This window comes from Arachis ipaensis, chromosome B6, assembly GCF_059453495.1.
Source record: "Arachis ipaensis isolate K30076 ecotype BB chromosome B6, ASM5945349v1, whole genome shotgun sequence".
NCBI lineage: Eukaryota > Viridiplantae > Streptophyta > Magnoliopsida > Fabales > Fabaceae > Arachis > Arachis ipaensis.
The window spans coordinates 149798824-149818707 of NC_142441.1; the positions used below are offsets into that span (position 1 = coordinate 149798824).

General features: G+C 30.4%; 1 protein-coding gene and 1 pseudogene across 3 annotated transcripts; both read left to right on the forward strand.

The window, feature by feature from the left end:
- The first annotated feature begins 10332 nt into the window (after positions 1–10332).
- LOC107647724 (mitochondrial adenine nucleotide transporter ADNT1-like) lies at positions 10333–13537 on the forward strand. 2 transcript variants are annotated; one of them, XM_088491597.1, is made up of 8 exons: positions 10333–10445; positions 11336–11384; positions 11723–11886; positions 11983–12020; positions 12225–12337; positions 12480–12596; positions 12765–13103; positions 13395–13537. In XM_088491597.1, exons 1-8 carry the CDS (start codon positions 10333–10335, stop codon positions 13476–13478), a joined length of 1017 nt encoding a protein of 338 aa, XP_088347723.1. In that variant the 3' UTR covers positions 13479–13537. The 2 variants fall into 2 exon arrangements, with proteins under 2 accessions (XP_088347723.1, XP_088347724.1); XM_088491598.1 differs by having other exon boundaries at positions 12480–12593.
- A 288-nt stretch (positions 13538–13825) lies between these two features.
- LOC107605565 (aspartate--tRNA ligase 2, cytoplasmic-like) lies at positions 13826–18769 on the forward strand (annotated as a pseudogene). The gene is made up of 9 exons (XR_015885697.1): positions 13826–14643; positions 14880–14990; positions 15201–15314; positions 15516–15776; positions 15865–15977; positions 16233–16274; positions 17227–17344; positions 17674–17784; positions 18510–18769. The product of XR_015885697.1 is annotated as an aspartate--tRNA ligase 2, cytoplasmic-like (transcript).
- The last annotated feature ends 1115 nt before the right edge of the window (positions 18770–19884 follow it).

A 19884-nucleotide genomic window follows, 5' to 3' on the forward strand; every position in this document is an offset into this window, starting at 1 on the left:
TTGATTGTTTGCCGCCTATGTTAAAAATAAAACTATATCTAATAAAGAAAAAACAATTCTATAAGTGGGATTACATTTACTTCCAAGCAATAGTAGTATAGTACTATCAAAAACATTATTATTAGAGAATCTTCAATTTTAATTTTAATTTTATTTTAAATTTTATTAAAAATATTTGTGAGATCATATATTATAAATAATAATTTAAAATTTAAAATAAAATTTATTTTTTTAATATTTAATCTTAATTTATTTCAAATTTTATATTATTTTTAATTATTTTATTAACATAATTATATAAATAACAAAATTTTATTAATTTTTTATTACAACAATATTGTATCTCTAAAGTTAATTTTATATATAACTTAATTAAATTTAAGTGATGTTGAAATATTTTTATCATTCAATAATAATATCGTACTTCTTTTTTTTATCAATTAAATTTTGATTTTATTATAATTTCATATACTTTTTTATTTAATTATTATCATTAGGCTAAATGATATCACTAGCAGTTAAGAGTGCACATAAGATTGGGTGAAGTTGAATTCGTCTTGACTTAGATCTAGTTTTAAATAATGATTGGGTCTATTTTTAAAATTCTTATCTGATCCTAAAGCCGATAAAATCACATTATTTTCAGGTCACACTAAAACTAGATCTAGACCGGATGAAATCCGAATCTTGATAAATTTTATATCACATTATTATACATTTATTTATAAAAAAGAAAAAAACATACTTGTTATCGAAAAGTTGATATCCATACCTAAATTTGAATGTCTATAAATTCTAATTTTATATTTTTTTATCTATTTTCTAATTCAACAAATGCGATTAAAAATAAAATAATAAATTTACAATTAATATAACATAATATTAAAATTAATTTAAAACATATATATCTTTTTTAGTCTTCATAATTTGAACAATTTTGTGAGTTTTCGCTGAGCTGAATTGAGTTTAAAAAATAGACTCGATTGTTAATTAATGAGTCGAGCCGTAAGTCAAACTTAATTTTCATGAGGTAAATTTGAGTTTGATCTAACTCGACTCGTTTCCAACTCTACACATCTATAGCCAACCACACACGGTCATCATCAGAGTCGCATATATATATATATATATATATATATATATATATATATATATATATATATATATGTTGAGCTAGTTCAACATAAAAATTAGTTTAAGCATTTCTAGGATTACTTATACCTCAAGGAAACTTCTAATAAGAGATATATCCGTTGTGTATTCAATGAATGAGGCAATGATTAATCAGAAGAAAAAGAGGTAGATATGCATGCTAGCTGATGAGAGACAAAAATATAAAAACAAATATTACAATTATAAATAAACAAATAAAGCTAAGGCATGAATTATGAATATATTGTAGTTAAATGAAGACAAAGGAGGTGGTGATGGCGAAGATGAATGGATGAATGGTTGGTGAGGAAGAAAAGAAAAGATAGAAGAGAGAGAGATGGGGAGATGGAAAGAGCAAAAGAAGGAGCACAAACCCAAAATGCCACTGCTCAACAAACACATCACACTTCACAATCCTTATCTGCCTCCCATTTCCTAACTTACCTTCAAATCTCCATCATTATACTCATCCAAATTTCATTTTCTTTAATTTGATGCTCTATATATGATAGGAAGTTTTTAACTTTTATTTTTTGAATAATTCATTTAGCTTCTCTTTGATTTAGTTTTTTATTTTATTTTAAATTTCAATTTTTTTTAAACATTTCTTTTTATCATTGAGACTTTAAAGTTACCAAAAGTGTAGTAGTTAAATTTAATTTTAGGTGATGAAATGTGTTAAAAATTAGAAAATTTTTGAACTGTTTAAAAATAGCCTATACAATATATAAAATGAATTTTTTTAGAGGAGTGCTACACATACAAATCATTTGGTTTACAAGTCATTATACAAGTTGGGAGAAACTTAACAAAAAACACGCTGATCCATATACGATTTTCATAGCGTGCTCCTCCTTCTCCTTCTCCTCCTCCTCTTCCTTCTTCTTCTCCTTCTTCTTCTCCTACTCTTCTTCTTCTTCCTCCATGAAAACGAGTTTCTTGCCAAATTTGATCTCCTTCGTGCATTCTCTATTTGCCTTTTCATTCGTTGTTTTATCTGCGTTTATCACTGGTATTCTTGCTTCGTTTTTTTTCGATTTTCATGGTTTGTGAAATCAAACTTTGAAATAGTTTTGAAAATAATGGAATTTCAGAAATACACCCAAACGATTACAGAAATACACCAAAACAATTACAAAAATACACCCAAACGGTTACAGAAATTCACCCAAACGATTATAAAAATACACCCAAAGGATTACAGAAATACACCCAAAGGATTTAAGAAATACACCCAAAATTCGTTGAAGTACACCTTATGCATAATTCAAAACTCTTTTTCTTTCTCCTCCTTATCTTCTGCTGTTTCTTCTTCTTCAAAAATGATTTCAGAGTTTGATGTCAAAAAATAATGGAAATCGAGAATAACGAAGAAAGAAAACAGAGAGAAAATCACGTAAATGAAGAAGGAGAAAGAGAAGGTAAGAAACGAAAGAAAAGAAGAAGAAGAAGAGGAAGAAGAACGTGCAGCAAGAAGAAGAAGGAGGTGCAGAAGATGAGGAGGAGGAAGATGAAAAACGTGCAGTCAAGAAGAACGAGGAGAAACACGACGATGAAGATAAAACACTTCAAAATCGAAGAAGAAGAAGAAGAATAAGAAGAGGCACGGAAAAAGAAGAAGAAGGAGAAGAAAAAGAGGAGGCATAGAGAAAGAAAAAGAAAAAGAAATAAATGACTTGTATGACTTGTATGTGAAAAAACTTGTATGTGAAAAATTTCTCTTTTTTTTAATAGCTCAATTTACTTGTTTGAAGATATTGTCCATTTTAATACTATAAGCTGTGCAATTTTTTTTTTTTTTTTTACAAAAAATCTTAGAAGATAATATTTTTTAATAAATGTTAGCTAATATTTAATTAGTATTAATCTTCGACATTTTATTGCAATTTGGTTTTTCTAAACTTATATACAAAAATATTAGTATTGTCTAACTATAGTCCAAAATAATAAAATCTATTAACTCTGTAACATTTTTTTTTTTATGAGAAACACTAAATTAGGTGACTATCAGAATTTATTTTCGACTATCACTTTTAACTTTTAACCCAACTATTTCTTAGTCTAATAATTTAACAACATACTTTAGTCTATATTTTTAAATATTAATAATTAATTAATAACCAAAAATAATAAAATTTGATATATTTTTTTTTTGGGTTACATAACCCACATCAAAATGCTTCTACTAAAGATATTTACCTTCTTATTGTCAACGCAAAATAACACATAGCAGTACCATAGCACAATAAAACTAAACATGTCACGCCTCCAATTAATTTTCTGTCGGTACACGAATCATAGAAAGAAATAATTAAACAACTTTCATCACCTTACTAGACAATCATATCATATTTACTTTAAAATAAAGCATAAGCTGAAAATTGAAGGTTGCTTTTTTGGTTAAGATCATAGCTATTATTCACATGTGATATATTAAGCATTATTCTATAAGCGGAAGCTCAAAGGTATTTTAAATCCAAATTAATTCAATATCGTTTATATAATTAAATTCAAATTTTAAATTGATCAAAATTGAAACAATTGGATTGGGTTGAGATAAATCTTATATCTAGCAAATCATATGAATTAACTGAAACGGAGTATATGAATCCATTAACCAATCAAAATTTCTGAACCCCATTACATGAAATTTAACGGGTTTTTTTTTTTATTATTATCAAACATTCAAACTTATCTTTTTTATTTACAATATGCTTAATTATATAATTTATTTTAATCATACATTATTTTTAGTTAAATACTAGTCTGTGAATGTGATATAAATTTTTATTTAATTATTTATTGTTATCACTTATCAACTTATATTATATTTATCTTTTAATACTGATAACTTTAGTTGATATTTTTTAAAAACAAAAACCCAAATAAACTGATTAAATACAAATCGCAAAATTTTGAATTAAATTAAAAAATTAGTAAAAATTTAAGTACAGTCAATTTCACATAAAATTGATAATTGAGAGCTGTTAAATTATTTGACTGATTTGACTAAATTTTCATTATTTAACAGCTCTCAACTATCAACTTTACGTGAAGTTGAGTGCAGCTAATTAAGTTTTCCCCAAAATTGTAATAACAAACTGCAATACAAAATTGTATATAAAAATATCTTCACAGTCTCTTTGGTCTAATAATCTAATCTTTAATTTGACATTTTTTTTTACTTCACTGTGCCTGTTATGTTTACATTCAGTATAATATAGTAGCTTAATTTACTTGGACATCATGATGAGTTATCAAATATGATATGCAATAATCTATATACTAATTTTATATTATTTATTATTTAATATTTAATTTTTATCTAATTTATTTTTTTATAATAAATTTTAAATAATTAAAAATTATTTAGTTTTATATTTATTAAATTAAATATTAAATTTCACATTTTTTATAAATTAGACATTACTTTTTACATACTATAATAATTACCTAATCTATACTATACACAATATAATGTTTATTTGATTTGATATAGTTGACAGAGACCAAGAGATTATATTTAGGTGAGTTCTATAATGTTTTTGTTATGGTGTTTAAATTGTCTAATTTATCTTTTAAAATAAAAAATAAAATATTTAAAATAAAAAATAAATAATAAAAAATTTATTAAATATTATTTATTTACCTTTTTTAATAACTTAGATACAATATAATAGGTACCATAGTATTCACCAATTAATTATTGAAATAAGATAATCGAAAGTGAGACAGAAAGGTCTCGTCAGAGACATCATACCATCTAGCCGATGAACACCATAAATTAAGTCTTTATCGTCAAAATCAAACCCCACTTGGATCTTATTTATTTTATTTGGTCATGCTTCTAACTATTATTTAAAGTAAAGAATTGTATTTGTTTCTAACATTTTAAATCAAACTTAAATTATATTTTTATCTTATTTTATTTATTTAGTCAAAATTAATACATTTTTTGGGTAAAATATATTTGTTATTATCCTTGAAATTTGTAAAATATTTTAAAAGAGTAAAATATTATTTTTATCCTCAAACATTTAAAATAAATTTCATTCATATTCTTAACGTTTAAATCATCTTATTTATATTTTTAATATTTATAAAAATAATTTAATATTATCGTGCTGTTAATCGAATGAGTCGTTTAATTGTGCCAAGTGTCCATCTCTTATTTGTGGGCCAACTTAAAGCCGCCCATAGTCAGTTAGTCACCACTCACTTAACCACCATAGAGGCCGCCAAAGTTAATTAATTATAATAATTTAGTAACGAAAGTAAAAAAAAAATTAGATAAACAAAAGATTGATAGATAAACAAAAAAATTATAAATGAAAATATACATTAATTTTTATAACTAATTTTTATTAATAATTAATAATATCAATATATGTTATTATTTATCAGTTTTTTTTGTTAATTTACCACTGTTTTTAAAAATTATTTATTTAGTAATTAGTAGTCACCATTTTGATTACGGTGGCATTTTTTGTTTTGGCATAGTAAGAGAAAAACGCAAAAGCAAAAAACACCTCCAATCGAAGAAACATTTTTACGATGAGCGCATTTTTCAAATTAAGGAAAGAAAACGTGTAGTCAATAAACTTCTTATAAAATAACTAGGACCGCCCATTTCTATTTCCCCCATAAAAAACTGAAAAAGAATAGGTGAAAACTCAGGTACAGTTGACTTCACGTGAAGTTAATATCTAGAGCTGTTAGATGATTTGATTAATTTGACTAAATTTTTATCTAACGACTTTTAGATATCAACTTCACATGAAGTCGACTTCACTTGAGTTTTCACCAAAAGAATAATAGAAAGAAACAAAAATTCCTCCCAGAGTGTGACTTAGCCCATGTAAAATAGAGTAATATTATAGACATAATAATTTAAAATATTTTATTTAATTTAATATTTGTAATTTTATGTATATAATATTTAAAGTTATATATTTGTTATATTTAATATTATGTATTTATTTTAAAATTAATTAATAAATATAAAATAAAGTAATTTTAAACTAATTTTTATTATCTTTTAAATATTTTTGCCTGAAATATATGGGTGCGGTTATGATTGCATTGCTTGACTTCATATCTAGTTGTTGCCGCTCTACAAATTTTGCCTCATTATTGGACATCACAAAAGATCATCTATAATAATTGCCATATCTATTATCCTTGATTGATAAAAAGCCAAACTCCTTATCTTCTTAACCACTTTAAAAACTCATAATTTCATCTTTAATTATTGTCCAAGTAGCTTGTGATTTTGATGTATTCACAGTTAGGAACAACACAACATTGTACATTTTCATTTTACAATCATTATCGAAAGAATTATTTTTCACATACAAACTATTTTATTATATAAAATGGGATAATAATATTGTTGGAAGTAAAGTAGTTGAGACTTGAGAGTGGTAAGTGAGGGACTGAAGAGAGAGAAACGGAAAAATCTATAAAGATCTTGAATTTCGTGTAATTCTTACATGACCACGTTTAAATTGAAAGAAAAAACAATAAAAGAGAAGAGTGATAAAAACTTGAAATCGTATAACTATCTTTAAAAAGAGGGTTATGCAGATAGTGAAATTTTGACGTGTTCTTCTCCACAACTCTTTTAACATTTTCTTCATATTCATATTCATATATTTATATCCTTCTTGACATATCTTCTCTCATAAATTTACCAGTTATCATCTTCACGTACATAATGCCATAAGTCACTATTTATGTACATAATGATATTATTTAATGAAAGGTGATAAATATATAACTCATGTACATGAATAATGACTTTATGACATTATGTATATGAAGGATATAAATATATGAATATGAATATAATATTTGAAAAAAGTGTTAGAAGAGATGTGGAGAAGAACACGTCAGAATTTCACTATCTGCATAACCCTCTTTTTAAGTTTTTGTCACTCTTTTCTTTCATTGTTTTTTCTTTCAACTTGAAGGTGGTCATGCAAGGACCGACCCTTATAGATTTCTCCATTTCTCTCTCTTCATACACTCACTCACCACTTTTAACTACTCACGAAATTCTTTTGTTTCATCACTAAATCTGTATTTTTTTTTAAACAGTGTAAACATATTTTATATAGTCATTTAATCATATTTATTTGGATAAAAATATAATTATTTTATTAATGTACTATTATATAATTAAATACATGTATAAAATTATTTTATATGTGCACCAAATTTTTCTCTTTTCTTTATTATATTTTTCATGGACATTGTTATTTTTTCCAACGGGGCCGAGGCCCAATAGAAATCTTTATGTATATAAAAACCATAATTATTGGACAATACAAAATAACATATTTTGTGAAACTCATAAAAGTAGCCCAACATTTTATTTTAACTACGTTACACATTATAGTTTTGGTCATGACTACATTATAATTTTGACAAACGTTATAAATTAACCCAGCTAAGACTGGGATGAGGTTCCGACCAAAAAAAGAAGGGCAACTCACGTTAAGGTTAGAAGCATCATAAATGCTTCCTTCGGTTGGAATATAAACTAATAGTCTTGTTCTCTTTTTATAATAATAATTATTATTTATCTTTTTTTTTTTAATTTATTTCTTTGTATTCTGCATCTTATGTCTTTTGTCTTTTATTTCAGTTATACTAGTAAATTGTCCCGTGCATCGCACGGGTATGGTAAGTTTAATAAAAATCATTCATTATGAAAACGTTTTTATGTTACTAACATATGTATAAGTATTTTATAATAATTTGGATCGTTTGGTGAGATTGACCACAATTTTAAAATTCTGATTTTTATCCTGTAATTTTGATTTTCGTTGGTAGTTTTAATATCCTTTAGCAAGTTGAAAGATGAAGTTATTATTTAAAAAAAAAAAGATAATGAAAGAAAATATAATCAAGCTAATTTGATGATGGTGCTAAAAAGAGTTGTTTTGGTATAGTAAAACAAATTAAAGAAGGGCAATATTTATAATGTGAATAACCATCATGATTTTCACAAAAAAATTAATAATAATGAAGAAGAACATAAAGATAATCATGGTGTACAATTAAGATAGGACTGTCAAACAGGCTAGCCCGGCCCATTTAGGCCCGGCCCGTTAAGCCCACGGGTTAAACGGGCTAGCCCGTTTAAGTCCACTTTATTCGCGGGCCAGAATTTTCTAACCCGGACCGTTTATGGTCAGTCCGATGGGTTAAACGGGCCAGCTCGTTTATCATTTTATTTTATTTTTTGAAAAATATTTTGACAAAAAATACCACTTTTAGGTCAAAAACCATTAAAAAAGAATATTTTTTTTAGTTGATGGGTCGAATTTTCGGATCAAATCGGGAGAAATATTAGCTAAAAGTGCTACTTTTTTAAAAAAAATGTAAAAAAAATTAAACGGGCCACCCATTTAGCCCGCGGGCTAGCCCGTTTAGCCCGTCATTTTTTCGGGTTAATCGGGCTCAACCCGTTTAGCCCAAAATTTAAACGGGCTTAATTTTAGAGGAAAAGTCCGCCCATTTAAACGGGTAAACGGGCTGGCCCGATGGATTTAGCCCATTTTGACGGCCCTAAATTAAGATGATTGGCTGAAAGAAAATCATGATAGATAATTGAAATTATGAGTAATGATATTGTACACACAAAAAAAACCAGGTAAAATTTACGAATTTAAGTGACACATGTAACTAAATATGAAAGAAAAAAATAATGATGTGAATAGTAAAGTAGATGTGAATAGTAAAAAAAGAACAAAAATGTATGATTCAAAGAAAGGTTAAACTATCAAGTAGAGTACAAATTCACTAAAATAAATTAGTATAAAATAGGTGACAAAATATTGATTGAACTATTTTATGTGTAAAATAAATGAGAAGTCACTCAAACTAATTCAATACTTCGAAGTAACAACGAAATATATAATGGAGTGAAAATGTTAAATTGTGTTTAAGAATATAAATTTGAGTTATCATAGCAAGTTCAATATTAATGGATATATGGTTTGGGTGCATTGAGTTATAATAATTCGCTTTATGTTTAGGTATATAGGATCATAGTTGAAAAAACCGGACCGGACTGGCCGGTTCAACAAGAAAATCGATAAACCAAACTTTGCACCGGTCCGGTCCGAGGTTAGGACCGTTCAAGGCAGAGAATTGAAATGAACCGGTTGAACTCATAACGAACCGGCTAAAACTAGCCAAATCCGGTGAAAATCGGACCGAACCGAATCGGTTGAAAATTTTTCAAAATGGTTCACATAAGATTCAAACTCCTCTCTCCAGGGTTGCATGAAGGACAATCTGACCACCAAGCTACATTGCTTTTGACTAATACATATCCAAATTATAATACATATAGCAATTTTCTATTTACTTATATTTAATTAATTTTAATTTTAAAGTCATTAATTTTTAAATCAATTATATTTTATTTAAATATAAATTTTATTAATATATATATATATATATATATATATTAAAAAGATAAAAAAAATTATTAATCATAATTTATTTTTTCTTTTCATGATTATATGATATCTATTATTCTATTAATATTATTTTTTCAATAAATATTTGTAGTATATAATAATAGGTAAAGACTCACATGCAGATATGAAGTTGATAGTTGAAAATTGTTAGATGATATTTAGTTAAACTTGTCAAATTATCTAACTGTTTTTAAATATCAACTTCACATAAAAATTAACTGTATGTAAGTTTTTACTTATAATAATATAATAATACAATAAATATAAATTAATTAATAAAATATTAAAATTTAAAAATAATAATTATTTTTATAAAAATAAAATAAAAATATTTATAATAAAAAATAATTAAATTTTATATAATTATTTAATTATACTGAATTAATCGGTTCGACCAATAATTCATCGATTGAACCAGTAATTCAGTAACCTCATCAGCTCGATCGCCCATTCGGTTTTGACAATTATGCTCACAAGTCGCAAGTTATGACTTATGAGTTATGACCCAGACGCGCGCGCATATAACAGCCCCTTTTCAAAAGGAAAGTCCGCGAACAAGCACACAAATATTTCATTTCTTCTCATTCTCATTCTGTTATACCCTTTCTTTTCAAACGCTACCTCGCTCACCATAGCCCTCGGAGTTCATCTCTCTCCGTACGTCATTCTTAGGGTTCTACCTTCAATGGCGTCGCAAGATTCGCTTCCGAAGACCGCCGACTCTTCGAAGCTTGCCGATCATCATACTCTTCTCAGCATCTGCAACTCTCTTGCCGCTGGTGGAATCGCAGGTGGAGTGTGAGTGTCACTTCCTTTCCACTTTATTTTTTGCTTCTTTCTTTCTTTTATATATGTTTCTGTTCTCTTTTATTGTTCTGATTCTTTTTCTTCTGATTTTGCGATATTTTTTATATTCGTAGTGATTTTGAGCTGGTTTTGGTCTCGAATTTGCTGTTTTCTTGAATTCAACTGTCGTTATTGTGCTTATGTTGCTCTTGCTTTGAATCTTAGAGATCATGAAATCGCTTGTCGTAATCTTTTGCTAGGACTAAGCCTTACATTGAAATCTGAATTGTCTGTGCTATTTAGTGGTTTCTGAATGACTTCCGTGTTTATTGGAGAATATTCATTGTAATGAAATCTTGCTGAGCCCTTTCAGTGCATTATTTCCTTCCTTTCTGTATTTCAAGTTCGGGTCAGTAAAGTTCCATTAGAAATGCCAGAGAAAGTACTGTATTGATTATTAGAAGATAATGTACGTGAGACATACATAAGTCGCTTAATATCTAGGAAAGATAAATTCCTTTACGTATTCCTTGCTATCAAATGCTTCTGAAATATTCCGCTTCAAGCATGTGAAAGGAATAATGAAGGGAAACCTTGATTTGCAAACTAGTTTATTTATAAAGTGGATTTACATCTTAAAGGGAACATAGTAGCTGGAAAGATCTACTGGACATGTGAATGTGTTAATATTAAAAAATAAAAATGTCAGTAAGGTTACTAGTATTTCTCATAAACATTATGAAACAGGCTAATAAATAGATATAGCGCCTTTTATTTTTTTCCCTTGACATAGATGGAGCATATTTTCAACTCATGATGCACATACATGAGATTAATTTTGATCTTGAATTATGCTAAGGGGAAGCATTTAAGTATATTTAGTTATTTACTTTCTTTAATAGGTCGCGAACAGCTGTGGCTCCTTTGGAGAGATTAAAGATTCTGCTGCAGGTAGTTCGCTTTAAGATTCTTAGTTTCTTACTACTAAATTTTTGGTTGTAACCATTCTCTCCATCGCTACTTCCTCATCCCAACCGACCTTCCAAATAGATTTTTGTTGCATTTATGTAGGAATGTTGCATCTAGCATTTTCTTCAATGCTATGAGGATTATCGCTGTCTATTAAACACTGTCTAGATGTATCACTCTTTTTCATAAAGAACAGGAGAAAGTGTGTGGATAGCCAGTGCAAGAATGTAGATAAATATGCCTTTGACTAGGGAGATTGTTTTCATTCTATACTTTTCTGATTATAGGTTAATAAAACCAAGTGTTTTTTGAAAATGCAGGTCCAAAATCGTGACAATATAAAATACAAAGGAACTATTCAAGGCTTAAAATATATATGGAGAACTGAGGGTTTTAAAGGGATGTTTAAAGGAAACGGAACTAACTGTGCCCGTATTGTCCCAAATTCGGCAGTGCAGTTCTTAAGCTACGAGGAAGTATCTAGGTATGTTTTTTATCTTCCGATACTTATCCTATTTCTGTTGTCATTGTGTTAAGCCAATAGCAGTCTACCTGAAACTGTTGCTTAATACTAATGCAGGGGTATTTTGTGGCTCTACCGGCAACAAACTGGAAACGGTAAAATGAAAGCACTTCTCTTTGGATCACTCTATCATGCATCTGAGCATCATTAGAACATATTGTTGTTTTGTCCATTTATAATTTTCTTAACCGAGATGCATCTATCAATGTTAGCATTACTCTTGAATCATGTGTTGCTGTCTAGCTTGTTTCTGGTATTGATGGCCATTTGCAACCCCCCCCCCCAAAAAAAAAAAACAGAAGCAACTCAGCTCAGTCCTCTTATGCGTCTTGGAGCCGGCGCATGTGCTGGAATCATTTCCATGTCTGCAACTTACCCTATGGACATGGTGCGAGGTCGGCTAACTGTCCAGGTATTATTAAAAGGAATTCCTTAAAATTTTTGCTTCATTTGTAATTATTTCTAATAGTGTTGTTTATGGAAGATGAGTTAGCATAGTGAATTGTTTATTTTTCTGGCTATATTTTTTTAATTTATTTTCAACAATTTTGTAGACAGAGGCATCCCCACACCAATACAGAGGAATTTTTCATGCTCTGTCAACAGTTTTCCGGGAAGAAGGCCCTCGAGCCTTGTATAAAGGATGGTTACCATCAGTCATAGGAGGAGTTGTATGTACTATGTACACAACTTTGTTTATTCTTGAATTAAGTTTGTGTTAACCTTTATTGTACTACATCTTGGAACCAAAACTTTTGTTCATATCATTCTTTATGCTCTTAAAAAATTTCTCTATTTTCATCACCTTCATTAATATACTTTGTTTTGGCGCTTTGCAGATACCATATGTAGGTCTCAATTTTTCAGTGTATGAATCTTTGACGGACTGGTTGATTCGATCCAATCCACTTGGAATAGCTAAAGACTCTGAGCTAAGTGTTACCACAAGGCTTGCATGTGGGGCAGCCGCTGGCACTGTTGGTCAGACAGTGGCTTACCCCCTTGATGTCATTCGCCGGAGAATGCAGATGGTAGGCTGGAAAAATGCTCCTTCAGTTGTTGCTGGTGATGGAAAGAGCAAAGCTGAGTACGCTGGCATGGTTGATGCATTCAGGAAAACTGTGCAGCATGAAGGATTTGGAGCATTATACAAGGGCTTAGTACCCAATTCAGTGAAGGTCGGTTGATCTCTTGGCATTGCATAACTTCCTTCTCTTATAATGCCCCACGGTTAGATTAATTTTTCCGCGAGTTTAGTTTATTGGTACGCAAGTTCAGTTTATACCAAAAGTATGCGGTGCCTTTCGCCATGTTTTTAGGTGGGGGCAGGTTCTGGAACGATTGCTATATCTTACGAACAATTTTGTTTTGGGGTTGGTTGACAATAGTCTTTTTAAGTCTTCGAAAAAGAAAAATTAATGTATAGTACCACTGCGTTGCCGATTGAAATTTTCTTTCGCTCGTTTCAGGTGGTCCCGTCTATAGCTATTGCTTTCGTGTCATATGAGATGGCGAAGGACATGCTCGGAGTTGAATATCGGACATCTGACTGAGGAATTAACTAGTTGTTGGGTTTTCGTTGGCATTTGCCAGATGTGAAAGTGGAAGATGGTAAAATACTATTCATCCTGTAAAGTAAACTTCATGATTCTGTCTACTACCAAGTAGTAAAAAGTAGAGAAACGATTCGATTCCTGTCTTTTTTTTTTTTCCGAAAAATGTCCATTTCCATTTTTGTCCTTGATTTTAGTAAGACTGTAAGACAATGCGGTTCTTTTGCAAGTTCATTTGTTAACGAAAGTTTGTTTCACCGTAGAAGCTTCCATAAAACATACCTTTTTTTTCGTCTCACTGATTAAATTGGAATCATATGGCAACCAACACAAACTAGGTAGCTACAAACGAGTTCTACTAGACCTATCTGAACCTTGACTGCTGCTCCTCAACATCTTTCTCAACTCTTGGAGAGACTCTTAGGATTTGGAAAAATTGGGACTGCTTGATTTTATTTAAAATTTTTAGAGATTAAATTGATATTTTCAAACATTTCGCCACATCATCTAACTGCCATGGTATCATATGTCAACTAAAATGGTCAGATCAACTTTTCGGTCACAGAAAATGACGGAAGGGCCAAATTGAAGCACAGACCAAAATTTTAGGATATAATTAGAGTCAATTGTAATCTTAAGGACTAAATTGAGTGAGGAATCAAATTTTAGGGTCATTTTGAGTATTAAGTAAGGCTAATTCTCTTAATTGTTACGTCACTATCAAAGTCCAAAGATGGAAGCCATGAAGCAGGAAAAGCTCTGCCGCCGGCAGGACACTGCCCTTGCCTCCGCCGCATCGAAGCTCGCCGTCGACGAGGACGACCCCCTCGCTGGAAACTACGGCGACATCACAATGGAGTTCCTGCAGTCGAAGACCATGGACCCCAGCGCATGGACACGGGTTGTGAATCTGGAGAAGTCTCTAGAAGGGAAGCACGTTCTGATCCGAGCTAGGGTTCAGGCGATCCGTCGCGTTGGGAAGAAGATGGCCTTGTTGGTTGTGAGAGAGAAGGGCTTCACCGTGCAGTGTTTGGTGCAAGAGCAGCGAGATTTGGTTAGCGTGCAGATGGTGAAGTACGCTGCCGCGCTGAGCCGCGAATCTGTTATCGATGTTGAAGGTCTTGTTTCGGTCCCTTCGGAATCAATCAAAGGTGCCACACAGCAGGTTAGTTAGCTTCTGAGATTTGATTTTGGATAGAAATAAAGGGAAACAGTGGCAATGCATTTAGTAGGGTTTAACACTTGCTGGTAAAGGTTGTACTAGTAAATGGTAGAACGGTCTCTAACGCTTCCTCTTATTCTCCTTTACTTGTATATTTGTAAGTCATTTTTTTCAAGTAATTGAACATTTTGTTGAGGATCAATGCTTGAGATTATAGCTTATGTGGTTTGTTCTGATAGGTGGAAGTTCAAGTGAGGAAGTTGTATTGTGTTAGCAGGGCCCCTCCAACTCTACCCTTTAATCTCGAGGATGCTGTTCGAAGTGAAGCTGAAATTGAGAAGGCTCTTCAGGTAATTGATTGGAGGTGTCTGGTTCTTTGTTAACCTGTTTGACTCGTCACTTCTTTGTTAGGGTGATTTGTTTCCAGGAGCTGATCTTCTATTTTTTTTTTTTTTTTAATTTCATTTTGTGTATTATTAAATTCTCCTGAATGTGTAAAATCGCAGTTGCACATCAATTCTTTTCATCCATCGGTTAACTAGTTCTCTTAATGAATGTAGGCTGGTGAACAACCTGTTCGTGTTAATCAGGATACACGTTTGAAGTCTAGAGTATTTGAGCTCAGAACCCCGGCTAATCAAGGAATTTTCCGTATTCAGTCACAAGTTGGAAACGTAAAGCATTTCATCTGAATTTTTTTTTTCTGAAGAGTTCTACTTATTCACGTTCATTTTTTAATTACATGTTGTTAAGATCATGGTTGCTTTAAATTTTAAATTTACTCAGTAAATGCATACTAAGACATTAAAGGAATAGATATTCCCCATGATGCCAAGTTGAATGATCAAATTATTTTTCATTGCATTGTTGGGTAGGCATTCAGAAAATTCTTGTCATCTGAAGGCTTTGTTGAAATCTACACTTCAAAGTTGATTGCTCTTTTGAACTATAAAGGGCACCCTGTATGCCGTGCTGAATCACCACACCTCCACAAGCAAATGCCAATATATGCTGATGTTGGCCGTGTTTTTGAAATTGGTCCTGTGTTTAGGGTTGAAGATTCCCTCACACCCAGACATCTGTGTGAGGTTACCGGTCTTGATGTTGAAATGGAGATTATGGAGCATTATGATGAGGTATTCTTACTTTTAGGCATATCTTTTTGTGTATGATTTCGAAATTAGAGGTACATAATGTAATTTACTGATATTGAGTTTTGAACAGGTTATGGATATAGTTGATAGGTTGTTTGTCTCAATATTCGATATAGCTTGAACCAGAATTGTAAGAAGGAGCTTGAAGCTGTGGCACTCCAGTACCCATTTGAACCTTTAAAGGTAAGCATCTTCTATTAAAAAAATTGTATTTTATATATATATATATATATATATATATATATATATATATATATATATATCAAACATTCCTTTCTATTCTAATAAATTTCTTTCTCCATAAAAAATAAGGGTAAATATTCTTAGTTATCCTATGTTGTATTTGTTATGTTATGAACCACCAGTTGAAAATTGTGAATGCAAATGAATGCAATGCGTAAAGGCTTCTATGATTTGATATATCCCCTTGATATGCAGTATCTTCGTCTAACATATGAAGAAGGGGTTCAGATGCTCAAGGTAAGCTTAAAAATTTTCTTAGTATCTAATTCACAAATAATGCACAAAAATTTATATTTTATTGAATGGGTTGACTTTATTCTTAATAAGACATGCGTAAAAAAAATGGAGGGATTATACAACAACAGTGATAATAACAAAGTCCTGGCCACTAGTTTATGCCGGCTACATGGATCATATGGTGCTATTGCACTGTGAAAAGTTATGTCGTTTTAGTTTCTAATTTCTAATCTCAACTAAAATGTCAAGGGCAACATGATTCATAATAGTCAACGGTTTATTAGAAAATGTTATGGAGTCCCTATTGTTAATTGAAAAATAACTGGGCTTGAGGAACATTTTTACTTATTCGCGATCTATATCATAATCTCGTGTGCTTGCAAGTGAAAGTGGGTTTATAGTCCCAAAAAGGATGAAATTATTGTCTTGATGCCTAATTAGGTTCCCATTCTTTATTGATGCTGAGGCTTCCTCTCTATTTTTCCTCTTATAGATGGATCTCGGTTTTCTTTGCAACTGTTGAATCAGACCTCTCAACACTCAGAATTTTGTTTAACTTTGCTAATAAGAATTTTAGGAAATGGTTTATAGTCCCTAACAATACACCGGCCTTGGAGAGCCGACATCACAACGGCGGCTTCACTCTATCGAAGCTGACCCAATGGTAGCCACTTTGCTACGGTCTAGCTGATACCATTGTTAGATATCTAAAGAAAGTGGGAAACCACACCTTAAAAGCTAGCTGTTAAGGGGGAAGAACCACTCTCCTTATATACAACATCAAGCATCCCATACTACTCGATGTGGGATTTTGAGCACCCATAATACCCAAGTCCCTAACATAATTCCTTCTCTTTCACACGCGCACACATAACAAAGAAGTGCAAATATTTTATTTACTTTTTATGACCTATTATTTTGGACTTCATTGGGTTGTCATTTTTGTGTATAGGTATGGCATGGAGTTCTATATCCTTTACCGATACCCCTTGGCTGGAAGCCCATTTTACACAATGCGCCTTGCTATGATAATTCACAGTACTCCAACTCATTTAATGTTTTTATTAGAGGTAAGCAATAAGTGGTTTTGCCATTCATTGTATTAATACAAGAAATGTTTTCATTAAACATTTCATCTATATTGTTATCAACAGGAGAATACTTGTAAACTCCTAGAGCACATTTAATATGTGTTCTAAAAACATCAATAGCCACTTATTCTTGATATTTTATATAATTTTTAAACATTATAAATGGAAATAAATGGATATAGTTGTTCTAGGAGTGTGCAAGTATTTCTTATAGCCATCATTGCTTCTTCATAGATATAAGTATTTCCACAAAAGCTTGGAGTTTGTCACTGGTTTTTATTCAAAGTTCTGTGTTGCTTGTCCCATAGGTGAGCAGATTCAGGAGCTCAGCATGTCCACGATGCAGAGATGTTGGAAAAACGGGCTAAGACTTGCAGCATTGATGTCAAGAAGATATCTACATATATTGATTCTTTCAGGTATTCTTCACAGCCTGTTGCTCAGTTCATCTTTGTTTAACTCTGGCAGCTACTATCATTTTAACAAAATCGTTATGTCTAAAAATCAGTATATCTAGACATAATTTGTGTCCTTATGGATAACCCATTATCTTGACCCTTGAAATATTAGTTTGTTGACAAATTGGTCTTTTAAAAATGGATAATTATTTCATGGTACCTGAAATATTGTTTTCACTTGACAGAAATCATTATTTCTTGTTGACAAAATGGTTCCCTGATAATTATTTCATAGTACCTGAAAATCCACCCACATAATGAGAGCACTATTTTGTTAGATATTTCTAGGGCAAAAATGATGGTTTGATCCATGATTCAACAAAGTTTATATTGGCAATCGAAAGCCTAACACAATCCTTCTCTTTTCCGGACTTGGGACTGATTATATAATGTTTGCAACAAGCTTGACATAGGCAGAGTTTGCTAGAATGATGAATTACTTTCAAAACAAAAATGAAGCATTATACATTCTGTCTATTATGGTGTAGTTATCAATATTTGAATTGTCATTTTGTCAGCGAACTAATTTGAGAGTTGAGGGTTTATCATCCAAATACATTAAATTTTGGAATTTACAACTGTCTAACCGACCGTTAATATTTATTACTGGACAGAGGGAATGATTCATATTTTCAGCAAATTGAATTACCTTGTGTCAAAATCTAATTGCTTTGTTGATGATTCAGATATGGTGTACCACCACACGGTGGGTTTGGAGTTGGTTTGGAGCGTTTAGTAATGCACTTCTGTGGCCTGGATAACATTCACAAGACAACACTTTTTCCGACTCCTGGGATTACACTATGATAGTTATACCGAAACAGTGACTTGGAAATTGCATTGTTACTAAATGTTCATATTGCAAGAATTTCTTTTCCTTTGAATTAGCAGTTTTGGAGCTGGTGTATATATACTTCTTTACAAAGCATACTTTTTTTTTCCTCCACTTCTCTCTCATCATCGTTGTTGTTTTTTCTTCTTCTTCTTATACTTTTTATTTCTTATTCATAATTGTCTTCTTTATTTGTATATTTTAAAAAAATATTATGAATGAGAAGAAAAATAGAATAAAAAATGATAATGATGATGATGAAAAAAAGATATCGAAATTTTTTATATAAAACACAAATAAAATAGAAATGACATAAAAATTTATTATATAAAACACAAAAATCATTGCAATGATTTGGTTAATTTATCTCAGTGCTGATGAGTAGTAAACTTGTCAATAAATTAATGATGATATTTCAAACAACATCAGTCAAGTGAAGATAACACACTAACTACCCTTCTAAATTCTAAGACCTTTGTCCCTAGGCTTAATTTATTAATTGGGTAAAGTATTATTTTGGTTTTAACATTCAATTAAATTTCAATTTGGTCTTTAATATTTTAAATGTCATATTTCAGTTCTAAAAACCTTAAACATTATATTTCAATCTCAAAAAAAATTTAAGCGGATTTAATATTATCTCACAATTAAATTTAACACAAACAATATACATATTGATAAAGAGGTAATAGTATTCGATTTTAGTATCTATGAAGATTAAAATTGATTCACAACGATCACTAATATAAAAGTTTTTTCTTTGATTTTGAAGCGTTTATGGTTGATTGTTAAGATTTGGAGTTTTGTACAAAAAGAAAATTAAAGAGAATAAGTATTACAAAAATGTTTTAATTATGTAGATATGACTTAACTAGTAATGTTATTAATGTCCATATCACTCATTCTGATAGCTATTAATGTTAAATTTAATAGTAGGACAACGTTGAACCTATTTAAAATTTTTTGAGGCAAAAATAGAACGTTTGAAACATTAGACACTAAATTAGAATTTAGCACAAACATTGAGAGATGAAAATAGTACTTTATCCTTATTAATTAAATTATCATTATACAGCTTGCAAATTGATTCTTGTGATTTAGCTATATAGCTAGCTCATATGAACATAAGTTTTCTTTTATATTTTAATTAAGATCAATATGAACATAAGAACCTCCGAAAGAATAAGGATATAATTAAGGCTAGTATTAGCTCCCTTTTTCCTTAACAA

Bases quoted from the DNA above. Each gene is read 5' to 3' on its own strand.
- LOC107647724 (XM_088491597.1), top strand. From the start codon at position 10,333: ATGGCGTCGCAAGATTCGCTTCCGAAGACCGCCGACTCTTCGAAGCTT. The intron at 12,021-12,224 runs GTAAAATGAAAG...AAAAAAAAACAG, and splicing joins CCGGCAACAAACTGGAAACG to AAGCAACTCAGCTCAGTCCT. The intron at 13,104-13,394 runs GTCGGTTGATCT...CGCTCGTTTCAG, and splicing joins TAGTACCCAATTCAGTGAAG to GTGGTCCCGTCTATAGCTAT.